General features: G+C 35.8%; 1 protein-coding gene across 3 annotated transcripts in view; it reads left to right on the top strand.

The window, feature by feature from the left end:
- Positions 1 to 19,322, top strand: part of GABRA1 (gamma-aminobutyric acid type A receptor subunit alpha1) — a 43,413-nt gene extending 24,091 nt beyond the window's left edge. For all 3 annotated transcript variants that reach the window (XM_054168327.1, XM_054168328.1, XM_054168329.1), the window contains exons 7-10: positions 4,345 to 4,488; positions 9,879 to 10,031; positions 12,481 to 12,683; positions 16,094 to 19,322. In XM_054168327.1, the coding sequence (XP_054024302.1) occupies positions 4,345 to 4,488; positions 9,879 to 10,031; positions 12,481 to 12,683; positions 16,094 to 16,402 (809 nt within the window). In that variant the 3' untranslated portion in view covers positions 16,403 to 19,322. The remainder of the gene's footprint in view (positions 1 to 4,344; positions 4,489 to 9,878; positions 10,032 to 12,480; positions 12,684 to 16,093) is intronic.
- Positions 19,323 to 23,365: the final 4,043 nt, after the last annotated feature.

Genomic DNA, 23,365 nt, shown 5'->3' with positions numbered 1-23,365 from the left:
TGTGTATTAAATATCCTTCAATGTCATGCCTGGACATTCATGAAAGATAAAAATGACAATGCTCTAAACAACTAGAAAAGTAGTTTGTCAAATAGAAAATGCTGTTAATCTTATAGCTGTTCTATTTTGTTAAGACTCAAAATCACTGTTTGAGAAAAATAATACAGTCCCTGGATATTGAATTGGTTTAGGTGAAAACAATTCTACTACCGTAGTCTTGGCATGTTTAAAACAAAATTTTGTCTAAATTACAAAATATTCATACCACAATCATGGAACCTTTCTGGAAGTGAAAAATCTCACAGATCTCCAAATGTAGTCCTACAGTTGCAGCATTTGTAACCTCAGGTTAGAGAACATGCTGATCAAAATGTAATATAATTGAAATCAGTTTTCTGTGAGCTGAGAATTACCCTCAAAACTGTAATTTGAATAGCAAGCACCCTGACAGTGGTACATTCAAATTTGGCTAAACATAGTGGGTTTTTTAAAGTGACACAGACCCCCTTCATCTCTTTAAGTAAATAAAACCAACCAAATGAACAAATCCCAAAACAAACAAACAAGCAAACAAAAAAAAAAAACACCCAAGAGCTGTTTTACTGTGGTTGGTTCAAGAGGAAGACAAAATGTGTGGAAGATGTAAGTGTACAAATTGTTTGCTCAAGGGTTATTTTTTTTTCTGGTAGAAATGGGTCGTTTCACTGATAATAGGTACTTAGTGGCTTGATCAATTTTAGAAGTCAACAAACAGAACATCCAATTCATTCTTCACATGGCACCAAACAGGGTGATAATTTACTTTGATCTCAAAAGCTCTCTGTTTACTATGAGAAGGGACTGATGTTATGTCTTTAAAGAGCTACTAGCCTCCTAGATAAAATTTCAAGAACAAAAAACTTACACAAACTGGGAGCAGACTCCCTTGCACATTAAGTTTTCTTACACTTGCAATAAATCTTTAGAAACAAAATGGGGGAGTGTCCTTACTCCAGCTAGTAACAGCACAAGTAGATACAGTGGGTTCTTGGTTAGTAAGGGGAGATCTGTGCACCTGACATCCCAGTTAGATCAGGAGTGGTCGCAGGATTAAATTTCCTTTAAAATGTACATTAAAGTGTTTATGGGGACTGCATACTGGGTCTGGGAGGTGGAAGAATGGCTAAGTATGCATAAAACCTGCTAATGCAAAGTTAAACCATCAATGTTTTTTGAACAAATGCAAACTACTAGGTTGAATTACTATAGACTTGTTAAGGCACCTATCACCATAGCTGTGCATTAGTGAGACACAGCCTACACACCAGGCACTCCCTAGTCTTAACAATAGTTCCCCTTTTTCTTTTTCCCCTACTTTGACTTCTTTACGGCCTACCGTGTCCCAGATTTGTGTACTCTTGATGAAAATATTAAGAGATGCCAAAATTATGAAAGAAAAGGGATAGATAGCACGGATTTGAATACAACTCCAGAATCACACCAAATCCAAGATAGTGAAAACACATGCAAGTCTCTGTGCCTATATTTTTCATCTAGACTGGTTTCATTTTTGTCTTGCAAAAAAGGTATCATCATAATCTACGTAATTTACTTATATTAACAACAACAACAACAAAAACAGTCAGTGATAGTTCTGATTGAGAAACCATTTACAGAATTAACCAGGTTGGAAAAGACCTTTGAGATCATCAAGTCCAACCTATCACAGGTTATTTCTTACACTAAATCAGAGGCAATAACTGGTATTCTAAGAGGCAATAACTGGTATTCTAAGAGGCAATAACTGGTATTCTAAGCTCAGAGTGCAGGTGGTGATCTGTCATGGTTTACAAGCTGTTTTCATTATTTGTCTGATTTAAACACTAACTGGCTAGCTGTCCTAAACAAGACATAGTAGACCAAGTAACTTGAAATGCTGGGAAGGGCCATGAGACAAAATAAAAATGTTTTAAGGATTTTCCTTCCCCTACTAAACTGAGGTGAGCTTCTAACCTGGGATCCTCATGGTGAGGAATTCCTTCTGTAACATGACTTTACTGCAAACAATACGTGAGGAAATTACTGTCCGCAACAGGGTCTTAAAAATGGACCTCTTCCCACCTTCTCATCAGATTATAGGTCATAATCAGGTTATAGAATATTGATCTCAAAATTAAGTTGACAGAAATATCTCCCACAGGACAAATGGCTGGATTCATGCAAGATATGAAAATGAGACTCACTGTTGTACATAGAAAAAGAACAGTTCTTATATTTAATTGCCATTTTTTCAGTGGGAATCATATCTAAATACGTTTGGGACATTTCTGTCCAAGAAGGCAATTCATTATAATCATCTTAACGGACTGAAAAATTTACTGAAAAAGACATTTAATTGTCATGAAAGACATGCTTCAAGTGCAGACTGCAATATCACACTTAGTAGCTCCCCAAGGTAGTGTTTGCCCAGCTCTGTTTGTTTTGGATTAAATTGGTTAAGAGTTTTTCCATGTCCTCTACTGCTACTCATCACTTGCTGGAGCTGGATTCAGAAAAGCCTCATATTGAAGGAGCTGCATGTCTCCTATGAACTCTGCCTGTGCTGTAGAGGTCTATAAATGTTTGACCCAGCTCCAAGGCTAAAGTTATTTGCCAGAATAGCAGCTTAAGCTAGAGGTTATTCCAATGTAAATTCAATGTGACAAATGCTAAAGAGATTCTGGAACAAGAAGAAGCCATATGTTGGCAAAACAAAATCAGAGAGGCAGATGCTCTCAACTCTTTCCACAAACACATGATTGTCACAACTCCGGCCACCCTGGAAAGCAGCAGTGATAGGAGCCAAAGGCTGGGTTGCTACTTTTGCAATATCTGAATTAGAAGCTGAGGATGGAAGCTGAACAGAGCATTGAATCTGGCAGCCACAAGGCAGGGCAAGCACTTTCCTGGCACTGAGTGTGCTCCCTTCCCTCTAACTCAATCCAGTGGCGCTTAGTAGCTCAGGAAATCAGTCCTCTCTCTTACAAAGTACTGTCATGCTCCAGAACAAGTAAATACTTGAAAATTAATATTATTATTGCCACTCTTTATGTGACTAATTAGCAAGGCAATTCTTGTGCTTACTGTGGCCATTATTTTTAAGGTCAGATTTATTAAGATGTAGATTTGCATTTACCATTGGTCGCAGAAAACGATATCTGTGTTACAGTGCTTGGAGAATATGAAACCCACTTCTGCTTCAGTAATGCAGGATAATGCCATGTAATTAATTTACTCTAGTTCACTCTCTCCAACACCACCTCTTCAGTTGCTGTTACCTTTTACATTGGTAAGATAAAATTACTAATTCACAAATGAAGTCAAGTGAATCAGATTCCTCTTTCCTGATTGCCAGTCCTGAATAAAGAGAAAATATCATTGTGTAGATAGGAGCCTAGTGTCATTTTAGGTGCCCTAAGGTGTCCCATCTGGCTTCCAGCTGCCTTTGGTGGCTTTATGTAGGTTCTGATTACACATTCAGTCCCTAACTGCTCAGAGTAAGAGCTATCACCTCCAGACTCCTCAAAATGACAAGAATTTAATAAGGAGACTAAGATTAAAAATACTCATATATTTTTTTGATTAATGAAATAACATAGCATACTAATAACAGCCCAAGACACATGGGTGTCATATGTAGTATGCTACTGAATTATGTGTGTAGCACACTAGGCTAAGGTTTGAAGGGCCCACAGTGTTTTCCTTTTGCTTTATTCAAGACTCAAATGTGGACTTGAGTATGAACATTTTCCAGAAATAAGCAAAGCAAAAATACAGATTAATTGCAATTTAAACTCAGTCAAGCCTAAGCAGCCTCAGAAATGTCTGCTGTTCCTGTTACACATCAAGGACAATGTGATGCAGGGAATAACCAAATGAAGAGCTCCAGGCAGGCCATGATGAGAATGCTGATGAGGATCACTGAAGCCACTCTGAGAGGGATTTACTTTCTTACAGTGGCCCAGACAACACCACATCATGACAAAGTAAAAAGACAAGCTCATGTTTCTTGACAGTAGTTAAAATTTACAGAAAGAGTTTTTTCCATAGGTGGGAATGATACAAGGAAGAGAAAGACTTTCATGCCTTTGAGGACCAACCTTAATCTAGTCCTGCAGTAGATACTGAGCTAATCATTGTGTGGGTAGATGTATAAAATCAGTAATATTTCCCATAGATAAAAAGTTCCAGTAAGTTAGTTGGGAGTTTTACAGATAATAAAAGAAAATTTAAGATTAAAAACTACTGCTCAAAACATTGTTCTGACAAAGCCATGTGGTGATACAAGGTGCAAAGCTGAAATGCAATGTGTTTCTTTTAAATTAGATGCTTATACCAGAGCAGAGGTTGTGTATGAATGGACACGGGAACCAGCAAGGTCAGTGGTTGTGGCTGAAGATGGCTCTCGATTGAACCAATATGATCTGCTTGGACAAACTGTGGACTCTGGAATTGTTCAGTCCAGCACAGGTCTGTGAAAAGTTTTTCTGGGGAAGGGTCATATTTAACTGCCAAAACATAATTCAAAGCAGGAGAATAAATGCATAACCAAAGAGTGAAAGAGGTGAAATGCAGTATGTGATCTTCAGATTTGGAAAATCAACTCTGAAGAGATAACATATGGTGGGATTATATTCCAGCATCAGCTGGTGGTTAAAATATTTTAACTAAAAAGCTTCCTATAGTGAGATACCTATAGTGAGAAAACAGAGTAATTTACATTATAACGAGCACTTCTCATATCCTTATCATATTACCTGCTTACTAGATTAGCTTAAAGAAATAAGAATACAAATTGTCAAAGGTCATACTCCTAGAGACAGCAGAGTTGCTAAAAATAAGTATATGCTTTCTCAAGAAGGTAGAGAGTAAAAAAAACAACAAACAAAAACCAACAAAAAAACATCATCAAAATTAAAATCCATCTGGAACACCCAACAAGTTTGAGGTATGTTAATGCTAGCACCAGCCATTAACTTCAAAACAATGAGATACAGAAGCATAGACAACATTTACAGTGTTCTATACTTGTAGGCTTGAAGCTGGCTAGAACTCTGTCTTTAAACTAAAATAATTTGGAAGGGACATGAAGACATAAATACAGTAATAATGTGAGCACCAGGCATGAGCAACAGCTCAGTGTTGACTAGACTGACTGTTCAATGCCCCAAAAGAAGCACTGCACTAGGAAAAATAGTTGTACTGCTTTGAATGCACACAATGTCCATGCTGAACACTTATACCTGCACAAACCAAGCTTTCTAATGTGTCATCCAAAAGTAAATTAACATATAAGGAAAGTAAGTCAGTTTAAAGTGAACTCTAATTCATGTCTGAACTTTTTGTTCAGCTTGCCAAAATGTATTCATATACTCTATTATGGCAACAACATTTCTCACAGACAGAAGTTTCAAATGGACCAATATTCAGGTTACTGCTTGGAAGCTTCTGTTAAGTTGATTAATCATAAAAGAAGTGATATGGTAGTAATAAGGGCTTTGAATAGGAATTATATCAACACAACTGCTCCCATAGATCCACTGCTTGCATTATTGAACACAGAGGCATGCCTCAGACAAGTAAAAAGAAAAGTTCCCAGCCTAGCCACAGCTAAAAATGTTGCCATTGACTTTTGTGGAGCCAATAATTCACCCTGGCTGCCCTTTGCTGAAAAGTCAATAGGATTTGTGAGGAACTGCAAGGACCTCATGCTCTTTGCTCTTTCTGTTCCAAAGCTACTCACTCACTGAGACCTCGGCAACCTGTGTGCCTGCCCTTTTGTACTCACCGGCAATTCTCTGCTTCTGGACACATTATAAGGAAGACAGGATAATCAGAGGAGACTCATAAGCTTGAGAACATATCTAAACCAAATAGGTAATACCAGATATAGCTCAGGGTAATTAGATAGTAACGTGAGAAGCACCTTAAAAATTTTTTATGAAAGGTAGAATATAAAATTTTCAACAGACCTGGAAACAAACATAAGAACTGTAAAAATTCTTCATGCATTTCCATAAAGAAACAAAAAACCTCACATTTGCCTTGCCCTTGATATTTCACAGGTTTGAATTCTGCCTTCTCCTACCTGAATAAAACTTGTTACCACAGCTATCTATAAAGTCAAATATAGTATAAATAAAATTTGTTGGGATAAAGATGCTTTTGTCTGGACGCAGAAAAACATTACAAAGTACTAAATAGTTGTCTACCATTGGGTTATCAAACCTAAAAATAAGCCCATTAAAGAATCTTTTTAGTGCTAAACCTGCAAGCCTCTTCAGTTACTGCCTGATAAGATTATACTGTGGTGGAAGAAACATATTTAATGCTTGCAAAATTAATGCCTCAAGGAAAAATTCTCCTTGATTTGCTTTGGAAAGGAAAATGTACTTTCTTCCCCAAAACAATGCTGAACATCAGGAGAGGTTAATAATCACTCTTCTCATTCAGGTAGGTGGGCAGCTAGTCTCAACAGCATTCTCCAGAACATCTGTGTCCTCTGATCATCTCTGTTTTAGGATATGACATATGTAATTCAAATTGTTAAATCTCTTGCTGCTTCCAGAGTTCTTGATGATGATTCATCTGACAAAAAGACAAATGGAATTGAAAACAATCTTCACTTAAGAGTTTTCAGCACATTTATTAGGGAAGAAAATGTAACTTTCATACAGCTGATCCTGTGGATCATTAGGACAGTCTACATCATCTTGGGCAATTTTAAGATTGTATTTATAATTGTCTGGAATTCCAGTTATGTATTTTCCAGTTTTTGTGTGTGACTGGGTTACTCTGAAGATTCTCAAAATTATTGGTGAACCAATAGGGTCTTTTATTTGTCTTTTCTGTGTAATTTCTTTCTTTGCTATTGGGACATCTGCTATCCTTATTTCTGAATCTAGAACAAGATAATGACAAGTGCTGATTTTTCTGTGACGAGAGAGCCTTCAAAGACTAAAATGTTTTTATAATGTATTTACTCATTAATGATAACAATGGGATGTGTGGGTACTACAAGCTTAAAAACAGTATTCAGAATCAAATTATTCCTTTCCTGTAAAATTCCTGTTGCTCTCCAACTACTGGCTCAAACTGACCCAGAAAGTTTAAAACTGTCTTCTTTGTAAGCACCTTAACAGATGCTTAAAGAGCTTGTGCAGGTTTCTATTTAGATATAATTATTTTTCCATGTGGAAAACATTGCACTGAGAATCATCAGGATTTATACTCAACAGTGGTATTTTTTTTTTCTTGTTTTCTGATGTTCTGTAAATCTCCTGAGAAATTGCTGTTCTTAAGAGGTTTTCTATTGGGTTACATGGCATAAGTAGTAAATGAGAAACACTTTGTTTGAAATTAAAGTCTTCCTATCTGCTGTGATAGGAAAAGTATTTTTATAGCTAAAACTCAGTCTCCACCTCAAACCTTGTCTGATGCGCTGCACCAGGTGCTCACCTGATAAACTGGGTTTGTTACAAATATTTTACAAAACACTGAGTAATGGGTTTGATGTAACTTTGCTAAATTATTAACTGTTTTCCTGTAAGGACACAGGTTAGTTTACACCACATGTGCATCTGACTTAGTTAAAATGTGCAGCTGCAGAAGCATTGACTGCAGGCACAGTCTTCCAGAGCACTGGAAGTGTTCAAATCCTTCAAAACATTAAGTTAATATAGATGGAGGAGTTGTGAGAGCATTTTTAAATGCTTCATATTATGGAATGTATATAAACTAATTTTAACATCATGGAACAAATAAAATAAAAAACAAGTGCATCTGCCCAAGAGTTATTTGAAGAAGACTTTGGGAATTCTAAGGAAGCTAACTTCTTAGAGTAAAAGAGTGTAAGATGCATGACATATAGTTTGTGCTAGAAGCTGTGAAAGCCTAGTAATTAGACACTATGAATATAGGAAACACTTTTCTCAAGACTTACTGTAAATTGTAACTTGTAGAAATTTTATGGCTGAAGTACAAACCTTTGAAAACAGAACTGCAGAAGAATTGCTGGGAAGTTAGACAGCAGTCATCAGCTGACATGAATGTATTTGTTTTTTTGTTGTGGTTTTTTTTTTTTTTTTTTTTTTTCAATTAAAGCAAGCCACAAAATGTGGGAAGCTAAAGATGCAGTAAATAACTAAAGTACTTTCATGTCCTCCAGGTATTTTAATAAATGTCATCAAAGATCTACTGTCTTCTAAAAAATAGCTGCAGTCCGTTGGAACTTTGGAGACTTAGAAACATGTGCCTGCCTTGTAAATGAACTGTAGGGGTGTTATACTAGATCTGTGCTTTGCCTGATCCACTCCTTGTGACATTACCTTTAGCTGACTTCTAGCTCAGACCTGATGCAATGCTTAACAGATGAGAGTAATCCCTGCCTTTTTAAATTGCTTTTATGCTTTGACTCTTGTTCTCATTTTCCAGAGGTTAAAAATACTTTGATAATTTAAGCAGCTAAATAAAGCTTCAGAGTACAGTGGTGTGTTCACTCTATATTCTTAGCTTGCCATCTACAATCACTGAATTAATTCTGACATACCATTGTGAGCAATCTATATCTGATTGCATTAAAATAGCTTCCCACGTCATATTTTAGCAGATAAAATTAAATTATTGGAGGAAAGGCTGGCACCCTTCATAAGATCATAATCTCTGGTACAGAGTAAAAGAAGGTTGTTTCAGTGAAAGTTAAAGAAAGTCAGGCAAAATTCCAGTAAAAATGCCCACTATACTCCTTCAGCCAGTCCCATATCTGAAATAAAATTTTCCTCATATATTCTTTCCTTTATCTCTCACTTCGTAAGTGATTCTTTTCCCTCTTTGCTACTGTCTTTTATATTGAAACATACCAGGAGTATTGTCACATCTTATTTATAAGCTTTCCTCAGGGTTATACATTGAGCAAGATTGTTCAAATGAATGTTCTTCTAGATCTGAATTAAAGAAGAGGGCATTTGACATGCCTGGTGCATAAACACTCAATGTCTAGACACAGTTTTTTGATCCAGTTTAAGTTTTTCCTGTCCAAAAGCATCTTTCTCTTTTTGGCTGCCTACCTTTTAAAAGAGAATAACAGTAATTTCACATCATCTCTAATCTACACAAGTTTCTATTCAGTGACATGTCAACTTGTTTCTTTCCTAAAATGTTTGTGCATATTGCAATATAAGAGGAGTCAATCTACTCCAAAAAGGAAGTCACAATATGTTAGCTAGCCTTTTGTGAATGCTGAAGCTTCCTTTCAATTACGAGTAGAATACCCAGCTCCTCTGTTTTTGTAGCACCCAAAAAGTTAGTGCTAATGAAAATATTGTGCTGTTCTTGCATTGTCCATTTACTTCAGGAGAGATTAATAATTCAGTGAAGTACTAAATTACCAGAACAGGGACACTTAAGCTTCAGAGCACATAAAGCACAGAGTGGCAATGCAGACACAATCATATCAACAATTATGTCTTAATCCTGGCCTGTGAAACACTTCTGAGTGGCTATCTTAATTTAGACTTTATATTATGCTTACATGTGTATATTATGGTGGTTTCTCATCTAATGGAGTAAGACCTTTCACAAGAGGCCTAAACAGACTCTAGTTAATGTAGAATTTCATTCACTACTTAGCAGAGATGAAAAGATGTAAATTTAATTAGCATTTCCCAGAAATACCTAGTTTTGTATTATTAGTGGAACTTCAGAACTGGCTTTATTAAATATTTTCTTCAGAGCTGAGTCAATTTGATCTGAGGACTTTTTTTAATAACAGGGGTGAATATAATGAACAAAATACGTTCTGCAAAGACTTCTGATTCATGTATATCTAAAAGCTTTAATGTTTCTGTTTTTCTTGTTTTTAGGGGAGTATGTTGTTATGACTACACATTTTCATTTGAAGAGAAAGATTGGTTACTTTGTCATCCAGACTTACCTGCCCTGCATCATGACAGTGATACTGTCACAGGTGTCCTTCTGGCTTAATAGGGAATCAGTTCCAGCAAGAACTGTGTTTGGTAAGCAAACATACAAACATCATGGCAATCCTGGCAAACCTTGTTGGCTTAAGAAATGTTATGGTAAAAGTAATTATGTATAACATAATACTGGAAAATAGCATGAGCCTGAGCATAGTGCAGAACACATTAACTCCAAAGATGTAGCAGAATCCAATTTAAGGGTTGTAAAAAGGGACCTGAAAACTATCTTAAGCAGCTTATCTACTACAGTTTGATTTTTCCAAAACAATAAGTCTATGAATAAAGCATTACTGAAAATGGCAGTGACATTCATGATAGGGATTGTCAAAAAGGCTTTAATCAGTGGATGTTGGCCACTTGAAACCCTTAGGCTCTTTGAAAATTCTTACCTTAAACATATTTTTCAGCAATCCTTTTTGCAGGCTGCTGCTAAAGGTCTCCTGCTGAAATCAGTGGCAATTTATTGTGCGTATGGTGATGAATAGATGCTCTCAACAGATGAAATAAGAAGGCAGTCTAAAGGACTCCAAGTTTATACAGTTGGTCCCTGGTGTTCTAACCACTGCTTGCTAATGCTTATCTCAGAAAAAAAATATAAAAAATCATGTCCATAATTAAAAAAAAAAAAAAAAGATATAACAAATCTTCAGTTAAGTAAGCTAGAACCTGAGAGTTTTGCTATGTGACTTAATCTTTTTTGTGACATTTAGATGGGACACCTGAACACATTTGGCAGGAGGTGGTAGAATGCATTTCCCTGCCTCAGGGCTGTGCCGGGGCTCTTCTGCTTTGCTGAAGAGGATTTACCCATTTACACTAGACATAGAAAAGCTAGAGTGTCACAAGGCCTCATGTTGAGAAACACAGACTTTAAAACTCTTGTTGAACAAGAACTATTTTGATTGACCTTTTCTCATGCTCTCCACATCTGCGCATTAGTCTCCTGATGCCTCTGGAAATCAATCAGCTTGTATAGCCTTAGATCTCATGAACCAAGTAGAGGCTTTTGGCTGATACACAGGAGTGCATTTACACAAGAAGGGTTCAGTGTAATTTGATTTGATTTACATATTATTCTTTAGATTGGCATCTAAAATAAATGCTGAATTTGTATCATCAACTTCATTGGACTTGTATGGGCCTCTGTAGTCAAGGGTATTGATATTGTAGCTATTGTACCACTTTTTGTACAGGCCATTTAAAAAGAAACATCAGATCATCAGTTTGAAATGCTGTACTTCATTGTCCCTAGGTTTCCTAGACTCACAATGAGTAATACATAATACTGCTGCTATCTTCACAAGCTCACAAACACACACATTTGTGGAAGTTTTCCTTTCAGAAGACAGTTATTTAGTACATAGTCTTGTGTTATCTCCATCATTATGTATCAAGATAACTTTTTCATTTCTTAATGGCAGTGAAATAGCGCTTCAGAGAATCTCAAATGAATGTGTTACATACAGAAACACAGCTTACATATTTAGTCCACTCAGTAACACAGATCATATAAATTACAAATTCTGCTTTGCTACTGTGTAAGAGAAACATAAGCTCACTAGTAATAATTCAAAGACAAGATTAGGTTATCTCTCAGGGGAGAGAAGTTGCTTCATCATTAGGCACGAATGATTCAGGCTCTTCACACCAGTACATAAATACATTGTTCATTATTTGGCCTGTTTTAGACCACTGCATATTTTCACTAACGCTTGCTGCAGCAAAGATGAACTCGCAGGACACATTCAATACATGACACTGCAGTTGTCAAGGTAACTTGCAACATGTGATTTGATGCAAATGTTTAGCCTGCACTTCTGCGTTTAGATTTTCAAGCAGCTGCAAGCAGCGAGTTCAATAGAGTCCTGCTCGCTCGCTCTGGCAAGTTAAGCAAAAAGGGCCATCAACAGTGAGATACCATTAGCATTGTTCTTACATAAAATCATTGCCATTTTCAGGGCTTCAGCAAATAAAGGGACAGACATCTGCAAACCCATCAATTCAAGTAAATGTAATACCGAGTAAAGCTTACTGCATTTGAGTATGTTTGAAAACGTATATACCAAATAAGCTGAATGAGAACAAGTTTTTTTCTTTTTTTCTAAATATCTTAGAAGTGTTATAAGAAAGAATTTTAAATCTTAAATTGTTATACCTGTGGGACAATTTGCAAGGGATGAATAAAGAACAGCAACAATGATTCTCCAAATATCAGGTAGCATAAATGACTATCCAGTCCACATCTCAAAAATATTTTTTCCATTCCAACAATGTCAAAAAATAAACATATAAAAGATGTCTTGGACATCCTGCAACTGCCTTAGAACTTCACATTTGATTTCCTCAGTTAGTGACTGGACTCATATGGGGAGGTTTATAAGAATCAGGGGTGAAGACAAGGTTTTCCCATCTGTTGTAACAGCTGAGAAATGAAGCACAAAATAGAGCTGCTGATCTAAAGACACTGAAACCGTTTGCTTTGCAGGAGTGACAACTGTCCTGACAATGACTACTCTGAGCATCAGTGCAAGGAATTCCCTTCCCAAGGTAGCCTATGCCACTGCTATGGATTGGTTTATAGCAGTGTGCTATGCCTTTGTGTTTTCTGCACTCATCGAATTTGCAACAGTGAATTACTTCACAAAGAGAGGATATGCATGGGATGGCAAAAGCGTCGTTCCTGAAAAGGTATCACCGGTTCATACTTATCCCTTCTGGGTTATACTCTGCTATGCTTGGTCACTATATAGAGGGGTTTTAGCCCATTAGAAATTCTGATTATTTTAAATAGTAAGTAGTTCTTCTAGACGTTGCCTTACGTGTTTGCACACAGCATTTCTACACATAAACAATAATTACTTAGAGACCAAGTACCAAAATAGGACTCTGATGTAGTGGATGATAATTAATGCTATTAGGAATTAAACATTTTATTGAGGTTTTGACTTCTGTGACTGAGCACAAAGAAAATGATTTTTTTTTTTTAAGAGAAGACAATTAATTTTCTAGTGTTTGAGCAAGAGGAAGTGCGGTTGCCTCAGTATAAATACAGGAAAAAAACCCTTATGACTGCTGCATCTGACAGTTCCAAAAGTACATTGCTCCACAACATGAGCTTAAAGTATGCTGCTTTTGTCATGACAAAATAAATCGCTGGAGGACGTTCTTTTGCATTTTATAATTTCCCATTTTTTTAAAAATAGAAATACTATTTTTGAATCTAGAGGAGAAGTTGATTTATTCTGGGGGAAGCACTGACACTTGTGTTGGGGGTGTGCAGTCCTGATCCTTACTTTCCCAAATGCAGTAGAGTGAGATCACACTGACTCTTGGGTCTGGTATCAGACCCAGTCTGGAAATCACAGATGCATCAAGAAATTTTTGAGGGCATTTAGGGGATGAAAGAGAAAGCTTCTCATTTCCTTTGAGTTATCATGTCAGCTGCTTCTGTGAGGAAGCTCATTTAGTTGGTTTTTTTTTTGAGAGAGAGATCTTGAAAGAGACTTTTAACTTGCCTAATTGGTTATTATGAACATTCAAAGACTAGAGATTCAGCAGAATAAATATTTGGAGGAGCAGATGTTACTCATGAGCACACAAATATATGTGTTTAATTCAGGACCATATACCTACATATATATATAGGTCAGTAAGAAAAAATAAAATTAGGACACTTACACAAGGACAACTAATATGAAAGTATTGTAGAACAAAGGAGTGAAATAACAAAACAGACTTACAGGAATGAACTGCATGACTGCTGTTGAATATTGAGTTTTCTGTTAACTGAGGATACATCACTGAAAATAATTTGATTCTTTGCTGCACTCCTATCTTCATGATACCCGTTGTAAAAAATGGGCAGTACTCAGACCAAAATTATTAAATGTGAAGTGTTGCCTTGTTGATATAACCTGCCTTGTTACATAGTCACAATAACCAGACATTTAATTTCACAGAAAATTATGTTTTCAGAAAAAAACAACAACAGAGGTATAAACACAATATTCAAACATTGTTCAAAACATTGGAAGATTTATGGCTTTGCATTTTTCAGCAGGTAATGGTCTTTATGTCTTGTTTGATACAAGTAAGCAGAGACATATGTGCACCTGGTAAGGTGCATTATCTGCAGGTGTAAGAAGGAGCAAGCAAAGGCAAACTGATGGTGACCGGAGCATCACAGCTCTATAAACTTTAGAGCTCTAATTAGCTGTCATATTACTTTTTCATAAAGTAGAATATTGATGTGAAATATTAAGACCCTGTCTGGTGTCAGGGCTTTCTGTGGATCAGATTTCTCATGAAATTTAAATCTATAGAAGGGGTCTCCTCTGGGACTTCTGTGAAGCAATTTTTTTTGCCTGCTGGATTTATTGCTGCTCACTACAGCATCTGGCTGAGAGGGAAACAGAACTGGCTTCATAGTCAGCAGATGTGTTAGCATCCTTCCTGCTCAGGAGGAAAAGAATAGACAGATAACTAAACAAATCTTTCTGACATGGCTTTTTTTTTTTTTTTTTTCCTTTTCTGAGTATTTTTTTTCAACCTGTTTGTTCTCCTGTTCAACAGAAATAATCTAAGTCAATTTGAAGCTTTTTTCATAGCCTCAAGCTAAGCTGAATATTATTGTCATGAAATAAAGAGCATCTACATCAGAGTCATCATGTGAATCCATTTCTAGCAGAAATTCAGCATTTCAGCCTTCATTTTCTTACTGCTTGGGGCTTCAAGCCATGTTTCCCCAAACCTCTCCCCTCTTGCTCTGATGTTTTTGCAGCTTCCCTTCACACTCCCAAGTGTCCTGTAGGAGCATATCTTGCTTCCTGAAACTGTTGTGCAAGAACATTTTACCAAAGCCGCCTTGCTGGGTGTTGTATATAGCTATCAATCTATATCTGTTCTGTCATTAAACATACTGTCTCTAGTTTTAAATAAGTTGCCTCTGTGGGACAGCTTCCTGAAAACAGAATTGTACTTTTTTTTTCTAGTGAAATGCCACAGTGGATAACATTCTGTTAATATGTTCTTTTTAGCTATACCTTTTCTCCTTCTAAAAGAGAATAAAATGGGGGGGGGGGAAACCCCTACTTTTTGGTGACAAATACTGACTAAACATTTTCTAAGGTCTTGGGATTATTTTTTTTTTGTTACTTTTTTTTTTTTTTTCTCATAACCAGAGGGACTTGGAGCAAAGTAATGCTTTTCTTTACACCACCTTACTGACCCACGACACCTCTCTTTATGTTTGCCCTTGTACAGTGGCTGGAGGAAAGATTTGGACTGTCTGCAACAGGGACAGATAATTTCCAACTTGGCATCCCCAGATGTCAAAATCTATTTTTTTTCCTACAAGGAAATCCCAGAAGAGGAATAGTAGAAAAAATATGAACACAGGGGAAAAATCTAGATATTCCAACTGATCAATAAGCTCATCTCCAGCAATGCATTTTCAATATTTTTTGCTTCAGCAATAGGGGTAGATGGATGCAAAAATCATACAGCTATTTAAGTCCTTGTATATAGAATGAAATTTTAGCCATTATGATCCAATTACAATATTCAAAGAACAACATTAAGTTTCTATTCCATAATGCATACGCTTTTGATGTAAACTGTTAGTGAACTGAATACTGTTAGCTTTGCATTTTATTGGTGCATGGCCACATGATTTTTTTTTAATGTATATTTTTATGTGTGAACTGTAATTGGGTGCATCATTATCTGACTTAATATTGAAAACTCCACTTAAATATTCAGTGTGTTTAAAGAAGCTCAGGTAATTAAGACAAAGTTGAATTTTAAGTGATTTGTTGATGTCGATTACCATTAAAGGCAGGCCTGCTGTCAGTATAAGTCCTCGTTCTATTTTATCTATCATCTCATTTGGTTTAATTAATATAAGTAATGCAGATGGATGATTTTGTCTTTGTCTTCACCTATGTATTTTGCATGACTCACAATACCCAGATACTAACTTCCTTCTCACAGCTCACTATAATTTATGGTCTAAATTTGCTTAATTGCAAAATTTTATGGTGCTTTTTCATCATCTGTTGAGAAGATAGTGAGAATAAAACATTTTCTTCTTTCTTCAGCCAAAGAAAGTGAAGGATCCTCTCATTAAGAAAAATAACACGTACACAGCTGCAGCTACGAGCTACACCCCTAATATTGCAAGGGACCCTGGGCTGGCAACCATTGCAAAAAGTGCAACAATTGAGCCCAAAGAAGTTAAGCCAGAAACAAAACCTGCAGAACCCAAGAAAACTTTTAATAGCGTCAGTAAAATTGATCGACTATCAAGAATAGCCTTCCCACTGCTTTTTGGAATCTTTAACTTAGTCTATTGGGCTACCTATTTAAACCGGGAGCCTCAGTTAAAAGCTCCAACTCCACATCAATAACCTCATTTATTTGTATAGTTCTGTTTTGTCTTTTGCTCTGGGAATTGCTTCCCGTTTTCACATAAAGTAATTCCCATTTGCTTCATTGCCTCTGTCTTAAAAGAAAATAAAGGTTTCTTTATTTAACAAAAGGTAAAATATATCTATATATTTAAAAAAAAACAAACCTGTGTGTGAGGGAGAGAATAATATAAGCTGTATACTTTGGAGAAGTGATTCTGAAAATGGGGAAAAAAGAGTTGTAAAGTAAAGGAAAAAAGAAGAGAAACCCATTTGTAGATAGCTTAGTACTGAATGTCCCCAAAAGGTATTGTATATGTATGTGAAAAAAATATTTTTATTGAAAGGATTGTGGGGAGTGGGAAATATTCTTTATGACATTCCTGATGCACATACTATATTGCACCATTTATTCAAGCACTGTTTATAATATTTTCAAGGATGTAAAGCTTTCCATTTGCTGAGCCCCCTAAGATATTTTCCTAATCCTTTTTCTCTTCTATATTCCAAACCACCTGACTTATAATCTTAACTGGTCTTTAAAGCAAAAGACAACCTACTCACTCTAGATACAGTTTGTCACTGTATAGCACATAAGATCTAATGGTAACAAATGCTTTAATTTGCTATCTTACTGCAGTCCTTGTTCCAAGCATTGTCACTAGGCTAGATTTAAAACAGGTTGCACAGTCAAGTGCAAATCCCAGATTCCCTCTATCACCCGTGTAATCCAAACAATTCTTGGATGCTTTTACAGGTAGCTTTTAATCATCACTATATTTTAGAGAGTTTAAAAAAAACAAAACCAAACAAACCAACAATTTTTGCAAGCTCTAGATATGTTGAATGTATTCTTTTATAAAATGGTACATTAAAAAGAAGCTTTAGATTGAGATTTATGGGTAGCAGAAAGATAAACTATAATATTTAAATAATATATGTAAATATGCAGCATGAGATTGTACATTTTTTTACTTTTTTAAAGTTGTGTTCTTAAAACATTGTGTAGGATTCACCTCTTAGCTCTTAATATGTTGCTAAATGCTCAATAAAACATATTTAGAGCCTCAATTAAAAAAAAACCAACTTAATTAAAAATCAGTGGTATTGGAAAGCCTAAAAAAATAAATGCGCAGGAAGTGCTTGGAATTAATTCCATTTGTAAAGTGGTTAAGTGTACAGTAGCTTGCAATTTGACAATGTCATCCAATGTATACTATTAGAGTAATGACTGATCTGCTCAGGTCATGCATAAATACTAAAGTATGGGATTATATTTGGTAGGTAAAAATGGTGAAATATTTGTTAAGACAGAAGTTCATCTGTATATTACTGCTATATTTGCTGATACATAACTGTTACAATAAGTGATGTAATATATGTAGCATTAAATACAAAAAGGTCATACATAAAAGAATGTACAGGAAAAATAGATTTTATTGAGTAAACTTATTACATTTCATTTTTACTGTAGCAATATATTTGTAGGAACAATATGTAAGGGCTTTAAATACAAGATGTCCATTTTGCAGGTATTGTGTTCCCTTTAAAAAAACTTCTAGTCAGAACCATTACTGCTGATCCTTAGAAATAAAGTTTCAGACAAAGGTTTTTCAGATGGGAAGAATGGTGGATATTTGCAGGCATTGATTAAAAAATGTAGACCATGCTATCGAGTGAATTCTAAACGAGCACGACATGAGCCTCCAGAGAAACAGCTCCTGAGAGCCAAATTTCACAGGCAATGTTTTCTAACCTCTTTCTCGGTAAACCAAGAAGTTGACATTCTCTATCTGCTAAAGGAAATAGTTAATGTTTTATTTAGAGCAGATTTTTTAAAAACAATGCTTCGTTGTCTAACATTTGGTCCTGTCTAAACTTGATAAGTTATCTGATTGGAGCTTACTGAAAGGGGATGTTTCATCTTCTGGTATGGTGTAGATAAATGTATAGAAAAAAAATAAACGATGGCTCTTTAACTTCTGTGTACTTGTTTATCTTGTTATTTTTGGCGTTAAACTAGTGTGTTCATTTAGGGCATTTTATCTTTCCAGCAATTCATAGCTACCTTTTGGTCTGCATTTTGCACATTAGACGTGAATATTACTTAACTAGTCTGCTTTTTGCTATGCAATGATTGCATTCTATCACCTCTTAGTTAGTCTATGCCAATAGTATTACACTGTATAAACTTGATTGCACAGTTTATCAAAGACAAGGTATTCTGTATGTAGCTTTTTTACAATGCTTTGCTAAACCATGTAATAATAGTAAGTCTTCCTTGAAAATAATGATACACTCTTATAGAGGACAGTTTCTGTTTACTCCTGGGATAATTTAAAAAAAAAAAAAAAAAAAGAAAAAAAAAAAGATGACATTGAATGTTTATTGCACCTCAGTGCAGTGATGTGGCAATAAAACCTAAATCTAATAGAGGTTGTTTATGGCAGAAGCATGTATTGCTTTACAGAGTTTAGCAAAAGCTCTTTATTTTATGTCAGACTGTAATTCTATTATAATAATAAAGCTAAAAATGTTCAATAATGAAAGCGAATGTTTTACTTTGGTTTTCTTTAGTTACTGCCTTTTATGACACACTGCTCGATAAACTGCTATTCGTTCAAAATCTTACTTTCCGTGGATTTGCTAATGAATGCGGTTTTAATAGATGTCATTTTCTGTCCAGTGTTTTCCAGGGACAAATGTAAGAACAGGAATGTTTCTGAAATCTAATTTGACATTCAGAAAAGGATAGTTTGGTCTGTATGAGATATATCCATTAGAGCAATTAATTGAATCAGTTGAGCAATTGTTAAGGTTTAGTAGCATAGCAATGAATATAATGTAGGGTAGGAACAGAATAAAATGCGATGTCTCCCAAATAAAATGGTGGTTAAACCAGAATGAGAGTGAAAATGTGGGTATTTTTGTTATACATTTCACTGTTTAAATCAATGCCTAGATCCCAGAAAGGCTGTTAGAAGAAAATCTCGGGCTGTATAAAAGAATATGATTTCACTTATTTAATTGCTTATGGAGATAGCATTTAAACAAGCATATATATAGCTTGAAAGTTTAAGTTCTCAACTCTTCATTCTTTCCCACATACAAAAATACGGAGAGATAAAAAGTCAACCCTTTCATTTTCCTGGAAACATTCCTGGAAAGCAATGCTCAAGTTTTTATATAGGGGAAGACAACCAATTGCAGACATAGAGGTTTAGAGGATCCAAAACAGGAAAAGTTGATACAAGTATATACATATATGTATAGAACAATATTAATAGTTCTCTCAAGCATTAGTCCTAAAAGAGGATTCCTCAAAATGGAAGGAAAGATTGTGTTTAAAATGGACTTAGACTCTATTAATTTCTTATGCTTTCCTCTATTTTGAATGAGAAGAATGCAGTCTGCAACCCTGTTCCTTGCCTCCTACTCCATAGGAATGGATCCCTATGGAAACCCACACAGGATTTTCTGGAGGAGTATGGTAAAGAAAGTGGCAAGTGACACTGAATGCCCACCTTCTATGTTCACATGCCAGATGCAGAGTGTACATGGGGATTCTCACATCTCCTTTGTCACTGCTCAGACATTTTTAGTCATAATTTTACTCCAGCAAAACGAGTAAAAAAGTCTAGATGCAACAGGATTTGACTCAGAAAAATACATAGCACTATTCAGCTTCACAGAGTGGAAGAACAGCCTCGTCAGATGACAGATTCACAGTCACCAGACAGTGCAGCATGATATCCTGACATGGCAGTGCTATGTTTGCTGTTACCACATCAGTGGAAAAAACTCCTTCCATTTTTCTTGGATCATCTCTAGAAGCGACTGCAGGACTTTCTTAATGGCCAAAAATGGTTTTTGCACCACCACTGATTTTCTTAAATACATTGTTTCTCTTGGACTGACCATGGGAGACCTGAAGAAAGTTATTTCCTTTTCCCTCTTTCTCCTTCTATTTTTCACCAATATGGTAAATAATAAAAGCTTATGAAACATCCTAATGGCTAGAAAATGGAGTTGACATGCTTCAGGGAGCAAATAATAAGAAAACCTCTTTCAGCCTGTGCTTTGTATCTGGATGTCTGTCCAAATAAATTAGTGTGACTGGGGAAAGTCAAACTTTTTCTTAGAGGCTGTAAAAATATCAGTCATACTTCAAAAGGCAAAAACTAGATCTCCTCAGACTTTCTATAGCAGATGCAAAGAAAAAAATAAATAAAAATCCTCCTGCTATGCATAAACATGACATAGTTTAAATAAAAATGTGTTTGCAGTCTTAGCACATGAATTTTGCAAGTGAAGTGTATTATCAGCTTGTCAAGCTGTTGCTGTCATGTTACATCTGATGACAAACTACGTCAAACACAGGAAAGGTAAAAGCCTTGGGATGACAAGTTTCTATCAGCTAGTTCACTCTGTCCCATCCAAACAAGCAGGATGACTTCACAGCTGCTGATAAACTTACTTGATGAAACCCCTTTAGGGCATTTGAAGACGCTCTGCATAGATTTTGCAATTGCAGCACAGCTGTTACAGGCATTTCACCCAAAGACAAGAGACATTTCCCCTTGAAAACGTGCAGACAGACAGATCGACCAACAAAGGGCACTGATTTTCTGAATGTGCTGCAAAGGAGGAAGGATGTTCTTTGCTAACTCTTTCTCTAGTCAAGGATGTTTGAGTGCAAACAGATACGATGCATTTATTTCCAAGTATCCTCGCATGTGAAGTATTTCATTAACCTCATGTAGAAGCCTATGGATCTGACTCAGGCTTAAGGTGCTAAATTTGTTTAGAAGTGGTTTGCTAATGGCTGCCCAGCACTGACTGCCTTTGTTCTATTATAGTTTTACATGTATGCATCATCTGTTTTATACTACATGACTGAAGAGCACCATAGAAAAAGAATAATGTAGTTGGTATGGCATTATAGCAAATAGTAAGTACAAAAAAATTTCTACATAGTTAGAGGTCCTATTCCATCACTGCTACAGATTATGTTTTTCTACAAAAAACCCTGAAATTCCACTTCAGTTTTCATCTTCCTGCCTGAGGGGCTACAGCAGGCATGAAGAGGTGAACCACACAATTCTCAAAGGTAATGGTGCATATCTCAGGAAATTACAGCGTGGGAGACTTAGCTCAAACATTAGTTTTAATATGGCTATGTGAAATAGTTTTGGAGCTATACAGAACACTTTGCTAAGCCTCATGGACATGACAATATGCAGATTAACCTAACACTTCGTGGGCTTGATAGGATTTTGTTTCTTATTTGATTTCTGCACATTTCTGTCATTTCTTCCCTAGCTTGCTTCATTTGCCCTTGATTTGTGAGGAACTGAAGAGAATTTAGACCAAGCAAAATGGGGCCTTGTGTCATTAGAGGATTTACCAGTTGTTTGTGACTGGCCACTCTCCTGTCTTGTCTGGGGGAAGGAGAAGAAAACAATGAGGAAACTAGAGTAATGGATCCTTTTTCAACAGCTTAAAAGGATACACTGTGTAGAGTGATATATATACTGAAATAATGTTTAGCTAGCTGCAAAGCCAGAATTTGAACACCTGAGTGCGCTTACATTTGTATGTATTGCCTTCCCCTAAAAGATTCCCAGAGACACTGAGTATTTTTGCTGTTCCACATGGTACTTCCAGAGGATCCCATCCATGATTTCACTAGCAGCTTTCTAAGAATGCATAGGAGTTGTATTCTGGTCATTGGTCATGGTTATGTTCATTTGTAAGTAACCTAGACCGCCTTTTCCAACAAAAGTGGCAAGGCTTTAAATGTCTGCTTCCATTTAACAGTTTTTGAATTGATTTTTTTTGCTTGTAATCCCCAAAAAGTATAAAAATTGAGAAAACAAATTTTAATAGCACAGATAGACCAGAACCATCATTATGGATAATGGTACAGAAAACCAGTAAATCAGAAAATACACTTTCAGATGATTATCATCACCATAGCCCTGATTATCCACACCCAAACAGCACCAGCCCTCTCCTGGCAAATGAGTTGATAAAACAACAAAACCAAAAAGTGGATATGAGCAGAAGTAAATGAGTGCTTGCTGCTTTTGAAAACTTCAACCATAATTTCTAGTCATGCATGGAATGACTTTTAAAACCATACTACTGATGCTAAAAGATAGTTATAATTTGAAACAAGAAAAACATCATTAGACGTTGCAGCAAGTTCTGCTAGCAAAAGTTTCTGAGTCTTGATTTTGCCAGAGCATGAGGCTAACAAAACCAAATTCTCTTACTCTTGCAGACACATGCACAGTGCCATAAAAATGTAAACGATAGGCCACACAATCATAAGGTTCAGGTCTTTAAAAGAAATACACATTCACACTGCATCAAAAGTTTTTCTTAATTAAATAACAGAGCTTGACATTTATATTGAAGGCTGTCATAGAGCTGCATGAAGTCACTTATCAAACAAATTAGAGACACAAATTAATTATTATCTTCCTGTAGCAGGCCTTAGTAATGGCAGTAGCAATAACAGATGATCCAGTAACTCAAATCTATGAAGCTTTTCTATCACATTATTCTGGGAGTGACAATTTGTCTTTCAATATTTTTTTTTCCCTAAATGGCATCCTTGGTTAATTGCAATGAACAAGACTAAAAAGCAAGCATATTAATTTGTTTTTACAGCCTTAGGTTCAAAGAGAATAAGCAAACTTCAAGAAATATGACCATGTACCTAAAGAACAGCAATTTTGTCTGGCTACTTCAAGAAGTAAATGGAAAGATGTCTATAAGTAGACATAATTCATTTATTTATAAATGTCTAGAGATAAGGAATATTAATAATTCTCTAGAGTAGCTTAAGCTGACATTTATTACTAAACATAGTGTACTTAACAACAAGAGTTCTAAGACAACAGGCTGTTTTACTACTGCCTCTTAATGGGAATTACATGAATAATGAGTCTCAGG

Source organism: Dryobates pubescens, chromosome 16 (genome assembly GCF_014839835.1).
Source record: "Dryobates pubescens isolate bDryPub1 chromosome 16, bDryPub1.pri, whole genome shotgun sequence".
Lineage (NCBI taxonomy): Eukaryota > Metazoa > Chordata > Aves > Piciformes > Picidae > Dryobates > Dryobates pubescens.
Note: the sequence above shows the minus strand (reverse complement) of the source record. Positions and strands in the feature narration are given on the sequence as shown.